This window comes from Notechis scutatus, chromosome 4 (assembly GCF_049901735.1).
Source record: "Notechis scutatus isolate UNSWTSFEM ecotype Mainland chromosome 4, rNotScu1.2, whole genome shotgun sequence".
Taxonomy (NCBI): Eukaryota; Metazoa; Chordata; class Lepidosauria; order Squamata; family Elapidae; genus Notechis; species Notechis scutatus.
This window is the reverse complement of record NC_142012.1, coordinates 96,681,667-96,697,391: the sequence shown is the minus strand read 5'-3', so window position 1 is coordinate 96,697,391 and position 15,725 is coordinate 96,681,667. Positions and strand designations below refer to the sequence as shown.

Sequence of the window (15,725 nt, the reverse complement as noted above, 5' to 3'; positions counted from 1 at the left end):
TACAGGGAAGTGTTACCTTTAAAATTCAGTGAAAAAATAGCAAAATCCCACCAATTCAAGGGACTTGAAATTTGGCATTTTTAAAGGTGCTTATTATGACTCACATAACTTTAGAGAAACATAAGCATTTTATTCAATATACTTCCATATATTTATTTTATTTTTTATTTATATATTTAAACAATTTATATGGCCGCCCATCTCACAAAAGTGACTTAATACACCCAACACAGTGACAAGAATGAAACTTTTAATCAGTTTTAAGTGGAGTTTTAACACTAAGATAAAGGGCTGTTAACACAATAACAAACGGACATCTGATTCATATGAGACATTAACCTGTACATGTCATTTTTCTTGTTGTGTGCATAGCATTACACACAGAGCCACTGTTGCACAGCACAATAGTATCTGAAGAGGCTGAATCAGAATAAGGCTGCTTAAATAGGTTTTTTTAAAAGTGTGTGTGTGTGTGTGTGTGTGTGTTCTGTATGAAAACAGACTGAGAATTTTGAACTGGCAGAATAAAGAGGCAGCTCTACTCAAGCACTGCAATTAAAGCCTCTGTTCAGTGCGCAGTTCCACCCCTTCCATCTGCATGCATGACACATCTGAACAGTTATTTAAAAAAAAAAAGGTAAACGAGGCACTTTGTGGCAACCACAGGCATCGTTAACATATTGCACGTTGCTAGAATTTAAACACGGAACTGTACACTGGCACCCTTAAAACTTACTCCTTCCTTTCTTCCTTCCCTTAAAGCTGAAGGAAATTGGTGCTGCATATAAACGGACCTTTCAGATTACAACCATGCCACAGCAAGAAACCCTTGGTGCTAATTTACACAACTGCCCTTTAACGATTGTGACAAAACTACTGGAAGTTTAGACTACAGATGAGGAGGGATGGCACAGGGCCTAACAGTAAGCTCCTGTCAAAATGCCTTCAAGTAATAATTTTAGACATGTAAGCTACTGTACATCCGAGAATTTAAGCACACAGTCCAGAAACTCAAGAAATTACCAATGGAGAATGCATTTTCACGCCAATGATGACTACTGTTATAAAGTTTGAATTAGGATCCAAACCTTTCAGTCAGAGGAATTCTTGTCATGTTCTATGGGATGGTAGCTGAAATTAACTATAGGAGAGTATGCATTATATATATGTGTTATACATACATATATATGTATATATAAATAATGACATTTTCCTTTCCAATGACTATACCATAAAAACATAAGCAAGGCTTCTCAGAATTACTGACACATTCAAAATCCAAAACCCTTACTCAGACCTTCACACTCCAAAGGAAAAACAACAGTGCAAAAAGCCATTCAACAATTTCCAATCTGGAGTTCCCTGCCAAACAGCAGAACTGTACAAGACATTGAACACTGTCAACATCCAAAATATTCTTAAAGCACTAACTTTTTTTTTTTTTTTTTAGGTAGCTAATGTTGCTGGCAAAATTGTCAAATGAAAGACAAGTTCAATGCAGTTCCCTGGACAAAAAACCAGAGGTAATTCTGAAGTTGCCTCTTGCCAATCAAATCTTTTGTATTGCAGCACTGGATCAACTTTTGGGAAGCCTGAACATTAGCGGGTTTTTTTTGTTGTTAAAGTTTACATAATGGATGAAAGCTATGGTTTTTGTGCAGCTACATGCAAGCTTACTAAAAATCGGTATAAAAATTATAGGCACAGAACTACACACAGGATTAGGAAAGATAACAAAATTCACCAATGAATGTTGAAGGAGCAAGTTTGCTCCTTTGTCCAGTATTCAGCCTGAGTTTCGCCTTGACTAGTTGCCACTACTATCTTGTTATTAATGCTAATGGACTGGCACAATGGATTTCAAATTTGTTCACTCAAGTGGGATAATTAATAATGAATATGGTAACCAATAAGCAAGCAGGTTTTTACACACAAAAAATCAAAATGGCAATTCCATGTTTTGAAAGACAAGGGGGGGGGGGTTGTTTGTTGGGGTTTTTTTTAGACATAATATTGCTCTGACATTTATCATCCAAAGCTTGGGAATGGCAATTATAACACACAAAACAATTTTGTAGGCCCACCTCTGCTAGATAACCATCACATTGGTATGATTAAGTTATTATTGTAGCCCTCTGCAGGCAATTAGACTGCAACATGCAAACAGGTGCACTCAAATTATCCCAAGGGTGAGGGTACACAGGTAAGCATCACCCATATCTTCCCCATGGAAGATTTGCAAGTGCTGTTGTGTTCACCTGGAGATACCTGCAACTCAAGGACTCCAGCCTTATCAAGCTTTCCAAACATTGAACAGTAAACTACATTCTTTGCAGCACTTACAACTCCCTACGTATCTTAAGTGACTACAGGTGTATGTGAAATTCTGCAGAGCAGCTAGGTGTGCAGGGATGTAGGGTGGAGCCTGTATGCACACCCCTTCATCCTTTTTAACTGTCATGTATGCAAGCTGAAAATCTAGTTTGTTTCAAACCATATTTTTTTAATCCCTTCATTTATAGAGCTTTTACGATGCCATTGAAGGTTCATTCTTGTTCCCCTCCAGCTGCCTTTTCTAGCACCATTATGCTTAAAAAATAATAATAAAATGCACAAACAAGCAGTGACAGCGGCATTTCCTCAAATGTCCAGGATTTATTACTGTAGCATGCGAAAGAGGTGCATGTAAGCTAGAAATGATACACAGTCCAGGGTCCAGCACAAAACATTCCTTTCTCAGCTTCTCCTTCCACACTCCTATCCATGGTACATGCATTTGAATGTAGTAAAACCCAGTAACTTCTCTGAGCCAACTGCAGACTTATCTGTTGCCACAAAAGTGCAAAGAAAGGGGCAGGATGTGAACCTGTGTATTAGAAAGAGCTTTACAGGAACTTCATTGGTGACAGAACACAAAAGGAAGATTCCTACGTATACACATCAGATCTGTCTCCACTTTTATAAAACTGGAATCAAATGGGAAAGTGCCATTTTTGTGTATTCCTAATTGAAATTTCAATGTCCTCTTGACACCAAAAGGTATATACATAACATAGCTACGTAACCTTTTTTTTTTTTTTTTTTTCAATGGGAGAAGTGTCAAGCCAAAGGCTTAATAGGGCAAAATGAGATTGGTCAGGTAAAGAACTGTTCCTACAACAGATAATTCTGACACAATGTCCTATTGCCATTTCAAAAGGTCCATAATTCAGTTTATTCAAGTTTTCTTCTTTGTGGTAGTTTTTCCCAAATAAAAAAAAAAATCAGACTTTAGTAATCTGCGTATGCTGATCTTCATCAAAAGGTTCGTTCTCTGGATCAGAGTCAGTGGTGTCAGAATACCTATAGTGATCAGGTTCATTATCACTAACATCCGGTGTTACTGAAGTTGAGCTGCTAGCTTCTGGGTTTGATGGCTCTTCTACTGTTTTTGTGAAAAATAGCTTCACCTAGAAAAAGCAGGACAACAAATTAGTATATATGTGCTTAAAAGAACTATGTCTGCCCCATTAAAAGCAAATGAAATGCAATGCAATGATGTAATACATAAATATATATTTAATTAAGTACAAACTAAAATGTGCGCTCTAATGCTTCACAAAAAGCAATGGAAACCGGGAAAGCAGCATCAATTATGACAAAGACTGTATTGATTTAAACATTCCCCTTAATTTCAAGGTGCACATTTCTTTTCTGTGCACTTTGTGGCTCAGATGTTTGGCCAGAACGGGCCTGCATTTGGTCAATTGAAGTGCCAAACATCTTCCTTGTTCTGGGCTTCAGCTGAGTCAAATCAGGAGACATCTTACAAAGTGTGTACAGTAATACCGATGCACCTTTTCCCCTCTCTCTTCCTCTTGATTCTGACAAGTGTTTGGAGCCTGAAGGCTCACTGGGATTTTTTACAGCAAACAAGGGAACAAAATAACATTCCTTCATGACACAAATGTGTGCTTATGCACTCCAAATTAAAAGAAAGCTCATTTTCTTTCCAAAACTTTATTGAACAAAATTCAATTAAGACTGAGTTATGCCAAAATAGGCAGGATGGGTTTTCCAGCATAGATAATATAGATTTGTATATTATATTTGTATATTTGTATATGTGACCACACTCAACTATTGGCTCAAGTGAAGTATGACGGATGATTTTCAGTCCACATGGAAAAGGGCAGTGACAACTAAAATCTCATCCTTAGGCTTCTCTCCATATCTACTCAGAATGGGATATGATTAAGCTGAAGCCTTCATGTGTGTACAGACATAAAGCACCAATTGGATCTAGCTAGGTCCTCAGCCTTTATTGCCGGCGAATCCAACATCTACTTAACTAATCTCAAATTGCCTGACTACCTGATTGCACAATGTCATGGCCTCCCCTCAACTGTCCTTGAAGGTTGATAAAGGAAGAGAGACAATGCATTTGTGACACACAGAAACAACAGAGCATGGATATCTCCCAGTGCCTGCATTATAGAGGCATTTGTATTAGCCTCATCTTGCTGTTATTGTATAAATACCCAGGGCAGACAGAATAATTCTATACCCCTTTCCTGCTCTCAGATATTGCTACAACAGATAAGATTGCCAGATTCCTGCAATGCAGCATTTAAAATTCATCAGATCATAACTTGTGCCATAAACTTAATGAGCATCTGATTTGTCAATCCAGACTGCTCTGTATTGTGATAGACTTAGTCTGCCATATAGTAATCCTTATGCTCCTGTATACCCATCTAATAATCTCATCTCTTTTTAGATCTGTTTAATACATAACTTTGTTTTAGATTTTCATTAGTTTCTAGCCTTTGATGCACTTTCTATGCTTTTTAATTGACATTCATTTTATGCTAGTCTTTGACCATAATAACGATTTGATATACTAACATTTAAAAATCCAGTATTTTAGTATTAAAAGTAAACTCATTTATTTGTTTGTTTACATAAAGACATTGTTTATTATTAAAAAACATAGATACTGCGGAATATCCAATGCACATACTAATCTGCAGCCCTTCATTATTAGAGTAAATCTAAATTCAAGAAACTAACTACAACATCTAGGCTAACTTGGACTTTTTATTTCTTTGCTTGTTCATTTTTATACCACTTTGACTTTTATAGAATAAAAAACCTGCATACCTCTGTGTAACATTCTGGCAGATCCTAATTAAAGGACCATCCAATTTTAAATATTACTTGGGTAAATTCATTATTTGTTTTACCCCCAAACATTTTGATGGTAAGGTTGTGAATGGGTTGCTTTCCTTTATTTGAATTATCATCTGTAAAAGTCAATGGATGACTCTGTTCTGATGTCTTCCAGAATTTACAAAACTATTTTCACCTTCACCCTCATATCACTGCCTGCAACTAGATGCACCTGGCACCTACCAGTTTCTAAAACTCAATCTGAAAGAACACTGAAAACCAAGTAGGGAAGAAAGATAAGATTGTTTGATTTCACAGATGACCACTTGAAGAAGTGCAGCTACAGGTAAGCAACCAGTTATTCCCCACTGTGACCTGTGATTCACATACATGAGTAAGGAGTAAACAATTTGAAAGGAGAAGAGTGGTGACATAAAGCAGCAAAAGAAAGGATGGTCCTTCCATAGTTCAGCCTATATAGCCAACTAGCAGAATTCTGCTAGTGGAACTATCTCAGAAGATTGATGACTCTTGTGGAGTGAACACAAATCAGAAAGGAACATAGTAAAGCTTGTAGCTAAGCTTCATTGTCATCACTATTCATTTTAAAAACACAATGAACATAGTTCTGCTTGCAGGTATGTAGTGCTGGATCAGATGGGTATCTTCAATATTGCCAGTCAAGACATAACATCCCCTACCAGCAGCGCCTATGGGTTCACTCAGACACTGAACTGAAAAAGTCACTGGCAGAGTTGTTACCAAATAAAACACATTTTCAACATTGTGTAGCACTGAGGTTTGTGTCCTTGTTTAGCTATCAGACTTCCATGGAAATGCCCTAACCTTAACCAGAAAATCCTGTTAGAGCTTCGTGGCGCAGTGGTTAGAGTGCAGTACTGCAGGCTACTTCTGTTGCAGCCAGCTGCCTGCAATGTGGCAGATCGAATCTCACCAGGCTCAAGATTGATTTAGCCTTCCATCCTTCTGAGGTGGGTAAAATGAGGACCAAGATTGTTGGGGCCAATATGCTGACTCTGGAAATCACTTAGAGAGGGCTGTAAAGCACTATACAGCAGTATATAAGTCTTATTGCTATATAGGCATGCCTTACAAGATTTGGTACGCCTCTCAAATTTTTGAGGGGTTTTTAATGCATCTTGACATTTACAGTTTGATCCAGAAAGTTCAGAATATTTTTGGAGAGGATCTATGTGGAAGGAACTGTCTGAAATTATCCATCACTGGATAATTCTTTGATGCAAGGCAGAATTTGCCAACTTTAAAACCTGATAATACAACCATAATTCATGAATGAGAAGAACAATTGTGACAAACCTGCTTAGTGAATGCCTGGCAATGTCTACTGCACAAGCTTCACCAAGACAGGAAAGCAGAGCTTATGCCCAATCCAAGAAGGAACCCTGTTCCCACAGCATTAGAACCTGGGAAACCACAGGCATAGCGCGCTGATTAACAACTCAAGATGTCTGCTGAGAAAAATCAGGAAAGGATAAATAATACTGGCAGGAAGCAGAAAGAATATCAGGTCAATAGCAAGTGTACTTATTACTGTAGCAGTTTAAAAGAAGAGGGATGAGTTGAAGCTTAGCCTATCTGCATGGTATGTGGGGAGATGGAATTATCACAAAATAATTCTGTAAACTCTAGAAAGTTATGAACAGGCCTCTGGGCAGGCCCATAAGCCAACTATGTGAATCACAGAGACCACAATGTACAACACAAATTGCACACAGTTTACGTTACATTACTTGATTGCTTTGAAAATACTTACTCTAAAGTTTGGAGAAAAATATCGATTTGCTTTGTCTTTATTTGCCTTGTCCAAATCATTTTTTGTTAGTGTAAGGATTAAATATTCCTTGTCATTATCCGAACGCTCTGTACTCAAAATGCCATCAAGTTCCTGATCTCCAAGAAGACTTCCATTTTCTACTTTGTCAGAGTTTTCTTCCAGTCCTGGTATGAAGAATGTATTGACCCAGAAATGAAACATTTTGTCCTAAAGGTAAAAAAAAGGAGCTTGTTTTAATATAGCACAATGATATAGCACAATAACCACCTACTTACAGTCTTGGGTTTAACAGTACAAACATAGGCAAAACCACAATGTATCCGCAAATTTTTCCAATGAGGAGAGATCTGCTTCCCGTTTGGTTTCCGTTTTAGCAAACAGCTACTCTCGGCTTATAATCTACCCTGCTTCTATTGGACTTGAATATTTTGATTTTGTTCCTTCAGTAACTGGGTTATTATTGAATTAAAGGTTTTTCCTCTTTCATGATTTGACAGTTTAAAATTGGTTAGGGCTGGATGGAAGGTGCCTTCTAACTGACACCAAACTGAAGTACTTATGCACAGCATTTCCTGAGAAGAGAGAAATCGCTTTGTAATTGGCATTTCAAAATCAGCCTGGTGTAAATACGTTCGTAGTATCTCCCCAATGCAACCCTGGATTAAAAGGTGAATTACAAATTAGAATGCATACATTCACAAACTTTATATCCTGGTCCTGCTAACTTGGGATTAATTGTGTTCATGTGTGACCAGAAACATATTAAGCAAAGACACAGCAAGCTAAGCAAAGTTAAGCAATGACCCAAATCGGTGATCCTCTCTCCTTGCAGGTGCAGCTCTACTGGAGCTGCGCTAATGGTATTCTGTTGTGTTTGCTGTATTCTTGCTTTTTATGGTAATCTACAGACTCTTGTGAGCCTAGAGAAATCCAGAGACACCAGCTCTAATGTCAAAGAGCTGAGTCAGAAAACTGGGGATCTCAGCAGAGGCTGGCTTTTTATAGTGGCAGACTCAGCTCGATGACATCAGAGGGTGGAGTTATATCCCAGCGCTGGACTCTCGAAGCAGCGTGGTGGAGAATGGACCTAGACAATGAACTGTTCTTTTACAAAATCTCCAAGGGGGGAAACGCTCAATTTATGCTAAACCTAACTATTTAGTCAAGAATATACTGGGGTGCCTTGATAATTACACAGTGAAGTTAAATCAGCCATCAGTTCCCCATCTAATTTCTTTAAATTTTCCTGATAGCAAGTTATGCCATGAGCAACTAAACTATGGAACTAATGATGGATAATACTGACATGGCAGATACATATATTGGAATTGTTTGTGCTCTCTGAACTTGGTTGGTTACTTGCAGATGTTAGTGACCATTTGAAGTAACAACGGAATTGAAAAAGGTGGCTTAATGACTTTTACAGCATCCTCATTGTCACATGATCAAAATTCAGACACTTGGCAACACACTCATATTTATGACGTTTGCTATGTACCAGAGACACGTGATCACCTTTTTCTACCTTCTGACAAGCAAAGTCACTCAACAACCGGGTTATTAACTTAGCGACTGCAATGATTCACTTAACAACTGTGGCAAGAGGTAACAAACATCTCACTTAGCAATAAAAATGCTGGGCCTAATTTGGGTTGTAAGTCTAGGGATATCTGTATCATCAGTGTGAGGATTTTTTTTTCCTATTAAAACATGAGCTAGGAGGTGCGATATTTGCCTCTTATAAAAAGGAGGCACTGAATGAATGTTTATAACCTTTCAACTTTGCAAACTTCATGGACCTCAGAAACAATTCTAACAGGTAAGAATTGTGATAACACTTTTAAGTAAAACAAAAATAAATCTAATATAAAGATTGTCTATCCCTCCTTCATTCCTGCTGGAATCAAAGATTACTGACAACTTACTCTGAGTGCAGTATTTTTTTAAAAAATATCTATGGCAGCATATAAAACCTCTAATTAAATTAAAATTTAATCAATTAAAAATTATGCTAAGCTAATTTTAAAAAATGCAGTCAATTCGCCATTGTAAAGTAAATGATAACTTTAAAATGTGTAAAAGTAGTCCTCGGCTTACAACATTCATTTAGAGATTCTTCAAGGTTATAATGGCACTGAAAAAAAGAGACCTATGATCACTTTTCCACATGTACGACCGTTGTAGCATCCCCAGGGTCATATGATCAAAAACTAGATATTTGGAAATTGACTCATATCTATGACAGTTTCAGTGTCTCCTTTTGTGACTTCCTGTCAAGCAAAATCAATAGCGAAGCAAGATTCACTTAACTAATGTGTTACTAACTTAATAGCAATGATTCACTTAACAACTGTGGCAAGAAAGGTCATAAAATGGGGCAAATTTCACTTAACAACTGTCTCGCAACAGAAATTTTGGGCTCAATTGTGCTTGTAGGTCGAAGACTACCTGTATGCCTTGTGCAGTACTTTTCTATTTAGCAAACACGAAAGATACTAATATTTTTAAACATGATATTGATAATAACTGATCCAAGGCATTCCAGAGTGGCACATACCATCCATCATCCTACTGAAATACATTTCAAGAACATAAAGCAAAAGGATAATATTAAACTATCAAAATATCTCTAAAATTGATTGAAAATTTAATATTTAGTTACTAAGGTAGCTGCACTGCTCACCCATCAAGACAGCAGTCTTTTATTATGATATAGTTTTGAGTATACAGGGTATTAAATTTTCTACAACCCTCTCAATCAGGCCTGGCCTTAGACCCAAAACTCCCTATAAATCCAGGTTGACATTTGCCTAATAAATTAGCATTAGTAAAGCAAATTTGGAGAGATTTTTCCCTCCTGAAGATGATAAACTCATCACTGAGAAACGGTATTCTCCCATGCCCATATGTGCACCAGTGAAGAATGAGAATATTTAATTGTTCAAGCCTGTCCAGAAATTGCAAATTATCTCTAGACTTTTTTACAAGCAAAAACTGATGCACGCTAGCTGGGGAATTCTGAGAGCTGAAGTCCACATATCTTGAAGTTGCCAAAGTTGAGAAACACTGGCATAAAAGGGATTAATAACAAATGCTAATGTTTATTGAGGAAGGAATGTGCATGCCCTATTTATGTTATGTATTATTCAATGTTATCATCTTTGACAGATTTATGTTTTTGCCATTTACACTTTTTCAATTCTACATTCCCCAAATAATTTATATTACTAGCTAGAAAACATATTTACAATTTCCCACTACTTATCCCTATATTTGCTTGATTTGAAATGACTTTTCTCTTATTGCTGTTTTTCAAGTCAGTGACGCTATGTAATATTTTTAAGGTGCATATTATTAAATGAAAGACATATGGTACAAAATACCTATTCATTATTAGTAATAAATCCATATGAAGGGCAACACCAGCTAAAGAACTTGACAGCTGGAATTTCACATTGTTGTGAAGAAATAATAAAAAACAAACAAATGAAGAATAGAAAAGAGACATGACAAGGGTAAGTATTAGACAGCCAGTACATTAAAAACAAAAATAGCAGCCCCTGGCAATGGCTAAGAGCAGGAAAGTTGAAGAAAGAGACAGAGGGGTTAATTCTGGCTTCATAAGAGCAAACGTATAGCAAGCCAGAATGAAGAAGACAGCTATAGCTAGCAGTTGCCACCTCTGCAAAAAAGCTGAAGAAACAGCGGCCCACCTAGTTAGCTGCTACAAGATGACACAGATGGACTATAAAAAATGGCATAGCAATGTAGCAACCATGGTAGGGCACATTGGAAGATCTGCAAGAAATACCATTTGCTTGCAAGCAACAACTAACAGGACCCCAAAATAGACAAAGTGATAAAAAAATGAAGAAGCTAAAGCGCTCTGGGATTTTATAGTTCAAGCAGACAAGCACCTGCCACACAACAGCCCAGATTGTCGATAAGAAAGACAAAGATTATCCAAGTCTGGATAGTGGATGTGGCAAAAGCCAGAGAAAGAACTGGAGAAAATCACAAAATGAAAAGACCTGAAAATAGAAGTAGAATTAATGTGTCAAAAAAGCAAAGATAGTACCAATAATAATAGATGCCTTAGACACAATCATTTGAATACCACTGGCATTGACAAAATTTACTTTCAACCGCTTGTATCCTGAGACGGCATCTTCAAGAGCATCAAACAAGAGCATCCGTCTATCCCAGGTCTTTGGGAAGGACTCAATAGGTGGATAATCCTTTCCAGAAGGAATCCCAAGTGAATAAATGCCCACAATTTTCTCAAGATTCACTGTGACATCTGATTTTGTTTCCCTCTTTATACAAGAAATGATCAGATTCACATGGAAAGTCTGATCAGATGCCAGGAAGATTGACCACACATGCTATTTATCCTTAGTTGGGATCCAGCTTTCTTGCACAAGCAGAAGGCCAATGCTCCTGCTGAAATATCCTGCCTGCCTTCCACAGGGTCTTTGATCCTTAGGAATAGCTTTGGGGAGCATATGCACCCAAAGGGAAGAAATCTATCTGAAACCCCCAAAGCTCTTTTCTAGATTCAACTAACCCCCAAAGCTCTTTTCTAGATTCAACTACTATCTGTAGACTTTGTCATGCAACCTAATCACTAATTACTAAAGTAAACCAATTTTCTTGAGGTCTCCCACTTTCCCCCCAGAATCAGTCTGAAAAAGAAAAATCAGCTTATTCTGGTAAGGACTGGTTGCATCCTCTCGCTTCACTTCAAATAAGTCCCATTCTGCCAAGCACTTTATGCATAAATGGGACTTATGAATAACCAATTTATATACTGCTGTTACATAAACTTTGATGACTGGAAATTTGCAGAATAACTGCAATAGTTGGACATTTATACAGGAGCAATAGCTAGGAGTATTTTCTCCCAAATTCATCTAATTATAAAACAGCAATCCTTTTAGATTTTGTAAATAAGCTAAAATGTTGCAGCAGTTGTTTATTCTACAAGAATGTTGGAAAACGTCACATGCTGCAAATTAAAAGTTGTAAAATGGAAATTTCATGAAATTTAAAACAGAATGGCTTCTTTAGTGGCTTTCCAAAACATTTCAAACAATAGAAAGTGGATAAATATTACACATATGCTTTTGTTTTTCACCTAAGCTCAGCAGCATTGATAGTAAAAGCATGAACCCTTCAGATTTGTTGAAATTCAAGGGAAATGCCTGAAACAAATGAAGAGAAGGCGAGTAAATTTAGCACTTAAAGAGTTAAAAAATCAAACACGCATCAAATTAAAAAAACAAACCTTTTTCAACATCTTGTTTTGCTTATGGAAGAATTCCACCTTGATATCACCGCATACTGGCAACGGCTGAGGGAATTCAAAGTACATGTATTTGTCTTCACGTCTTGTAGGTCCTGAAGAGGAGGTGAATATCTTTACCTTGAGCTGGTAGACCACAAAGTGAGGATCTGTGCAACAAAACAATTTTACACAATGGGGTTAAAGAACCATCTTAGTTCTAAAAGTGTTGTAACAGTAAACAAACAAACTAACAAAAAAACCTTTAAAAAAGACTTTGGACAAGACTATCTAGTACTGCTTACATTATGCTGCAGTTATACCAACCCTGTATACCAACCTGGGAAAACTCCAAACTGTTCCTGTTGCTTCCACATCAGCTCAGCACAAAAGGAAAGTTGAACTGGTGTGAGATTTACCTTCTGTAGGAAGATAATACACAGGCAGTCTTACAACTATAATGGAGCCTGCTCATTAGGGTTGGAAGTCATGGCAAATGGTAAATGAACTGCCTCGTGTAACAGACAAATACCCCTGCACTCCAGGTGTGGGTCATTAAGTGGAGCTGGGGTGTGTGTGTGGGGGTGTACATGTGAGCCTGCCACACAGCTGACTGCCTTGCCAGCAAAAGAAAAAAGAAAAAAACCATCGAGAAAGGAAAATGCTGGTTGCTTTCTGCTGATGCTTTGCATCCTGCCAAGATGCCGCTGCCTTCTGGATAAAGAAGACCATTCTGAAAGCTTTGCAGTGCTTTCTGCTCCAATCAGCTGGCAGTCAGGAGACTGTGCAAAGCCTTCCTCCTGGCTCTTTCTAAACTTTGGAGAAACCAGACTTTGCATGTTAAGGCAGCAACTTCAAGACAAGCTTCTCAAAACTCTCTTGCTTTAACCTCCTCACGCCCACAGAAAGCCACATTTCTTCAACAAAAAATGTCGTATTTTGAGAACTACCAATAAAGAACTAGCTAGCATCAATCTGCCGTATCAGGGTATGTCAAACCAATAGCAATGGTACTTAGACTTATATAATTGAACTGAATTGAATATATACCACTTCACAGTGCTTTACAGCCGTCTCTAAGAGGTTTTACGGAGTCAGCATATTGGCCCCAACAATCTGGGTCCTCATTTGACCAATCTCGGAAGGATGGAGGGCTGAGTCAACCTTGAGCCAGTGAGACCCCAACTGCTGGCAGCCGGTGAGCAGAAGTAGCCTGCAGTACTGCATTCCAACCACTGCGCCACCTCGGCTCTTGACAGAAAACCAACACTCAATGACAGATTTAATGTAATTTTAGAATTGCAGATAAGCAACTGTTTTATCATATTTTATAGCCGTCTTATAGCTATCACCTGTAAACTGACTGTAGTTCTGAGTTATTTATATCATCTTATAATATGTCAAAGACTTGTGACCAGGGCATATAATGGTGAGAAATATCATTTTAATGACCTCATCTGATAGAAAGTATCAGAAACTTGATCGGCAATTTAAGAAGTAAAATTAAATTACATCTAAGTTCATTTGAAAGTTAGTTTACTTTAACTATATGAAATTTACTCAGAAAAAACGTACAGGTAGCCCTCAACATACGACGTTTGTTAAGTGAGTTTTGCCCCATTTTACAACTTTTTTTTGCCATGAATCCTTGCAGTTAAATTAGTAACATGGTTAAGTGAATCTGGCTTCCTCATTGACTCTACTTGTCAGAAGGTCACAAGAGGTGATCACATGGCACAGGACACTGCAACCGTCATAAATATGAGTCAATTGCTCAAGTCTGATTTTTGATCATGTCACCATAGTACAACTACAATGGTTGTAAGTGTGAAAAATGGACACAATCACTTTTTTTCAGTGCTGTTGCAACTTTGAACAGTCACTAAATAAACTGTTGTAAGTCAGGGACTACCTGTACATAGCAATTTAACTATTGATTTTTCTTTTTAAAAAGCTCATTATACTAATTATCTGTTCTAGTAGATATACTAAAATTAAGGGCAAGCTATAATTAAGCAAAATCTATAAAGCATATAGAAAAGCTTATGACTTAAGAAAAACCTTTGTATAAATATTATATGTTATGTCATGCCATGTCTTGTATTACTATACTATACTATACTACATTTAAATAAATAAGGATTGTAGACAGGTATCTTGCCATACTAAAATGCCTATGTTCAACCAGGAGAAGCATAACAAATTATTATCACTAGTGCTGCTGTGCATCTGCCATGAACAACTCAAGATAGACTGGCTGAATTCCCAATATTCTTTTAGACCTTATGATTACATTACTAGAATGTTGGGATCACATTCATGATACACCCTGATTCAAATGTGTAGGATATTTTGCTGAGCATACCGAAATGCTAAGGCAAAAGTTATGGAGGAATCAAATTGAACTATGGAATCTCACCTACTGGAAAATATGGAAAAATCAAAGTAAGGAGATGTTATCGATAATTGTCATGGTCACTCAAAATGAATTAGGTGAAAGGGAAAGAAGGGGAAGGAAAACCTGAGCAGGAAAAAAAAAGTGAGGGATGAAAGACTAAGAAATACATATTCCAAGAATGTGGAAGGTTATTTAAATAAAACTAGTGACTTTTTAATATTCTACTGGTAATACTTTATACATATTTCAATTTTTAGTAAGTAATATACAAACATTGCATATAATTCCACATAGTATACAACTGCTTAAAATGTTACTTACTGCAAGTGCCGCCACTGAACATTGGAATTGTTTCAAACATCATTTTATGAAACAGCAGTGCTACTGGTCTGTAATCCAGATGATTCTTTAACAGATAGCTATAATAATATACATAGCGCCTCTGACTGGGAATAGTCACTCCCTTAATAAAAAGAAGAAAACATTTATCATATATCATCACAATTTATTAGCTGAACACACTTTCATAAAGTAAAGTCTAAAAAGGAATTAGAATGATTATGGGCAGCCAAATATATCAATAAAAAGAATATTTGTAGCTCAGGGTTGAACTGTGAGGTCCTTGGTGCTGTCTGGGCTTGGTTGGCTTTTTGCAGACATCTCATTACCGAACTAGATAACATCATCAATGATAGAATGGAGTGGGGTGTGCTCTCTGTTTAAATACTAGTGGCTCATCCTGTCAATGTTGGTGGAGCAACCATGCTCAGAGAGCACCAAGCGCCTAACCAATCTATCAATTTCATACATATTTTATGATAGTTTTGAATGTTTAATGTAACTCTTCCACAATGGATTAAAAAAAACCCAGATCTATTTTTCCATGAGGATCTACAAAACATGCCTTCAGCATACACTTTCTATGCACCAAATTGCAAATAAAATTTAATCAATTCATGAGGGCAGTCAATCCACACTGGTTAGACACTTTTACAAGACATGCAGAGGAGTAAAGTATATTGAAATATTGTTGTTGCTTTGGTCCAAGTTTACACTGTGCATAGCTAAGGAAGTAG

The 15,725-nt window shown here is 37.1% G+C and overlaps 1 protein-coding gene across 1 annotated transcript in view; it reads right to left on the bottom strand.

Moving 5' to 3' along the window:
• Positions 1 to 629: 629 nt before the first annotated feature.
• Positions 630 to 15,725, bottom strand: part of PTEN (phosphatase and tensin homolog) — a 64,739-nt gene continuing 49,643 nt past the window's right edge. Inside the window, exons 6-9 of the mRNA XM_026686761.2 lie at positions 14,971 to 15,112; positions 12,255 to 12,421; positions 6,947 to 7,174; positions 630 to 3,449 (exon numbers count right to left, since the gene is read on the bottom strand). Coding sequence (XP_026542546.1) covers positions 3,264 to 3,449; positions 6,947 to 7,174; positions 12,255 to 12,421; positions 14,971 to 15,112 — 723 coding nt within the window. The 3' untranslated portion in view covers positions 630 to 3,263. The remainder of the gene's footprint in view (positions 3,450 to 6,946; positions 7,175 to 12,254; positions 12,422 to 14,970; positions 15,113 to 15,725) is intronic.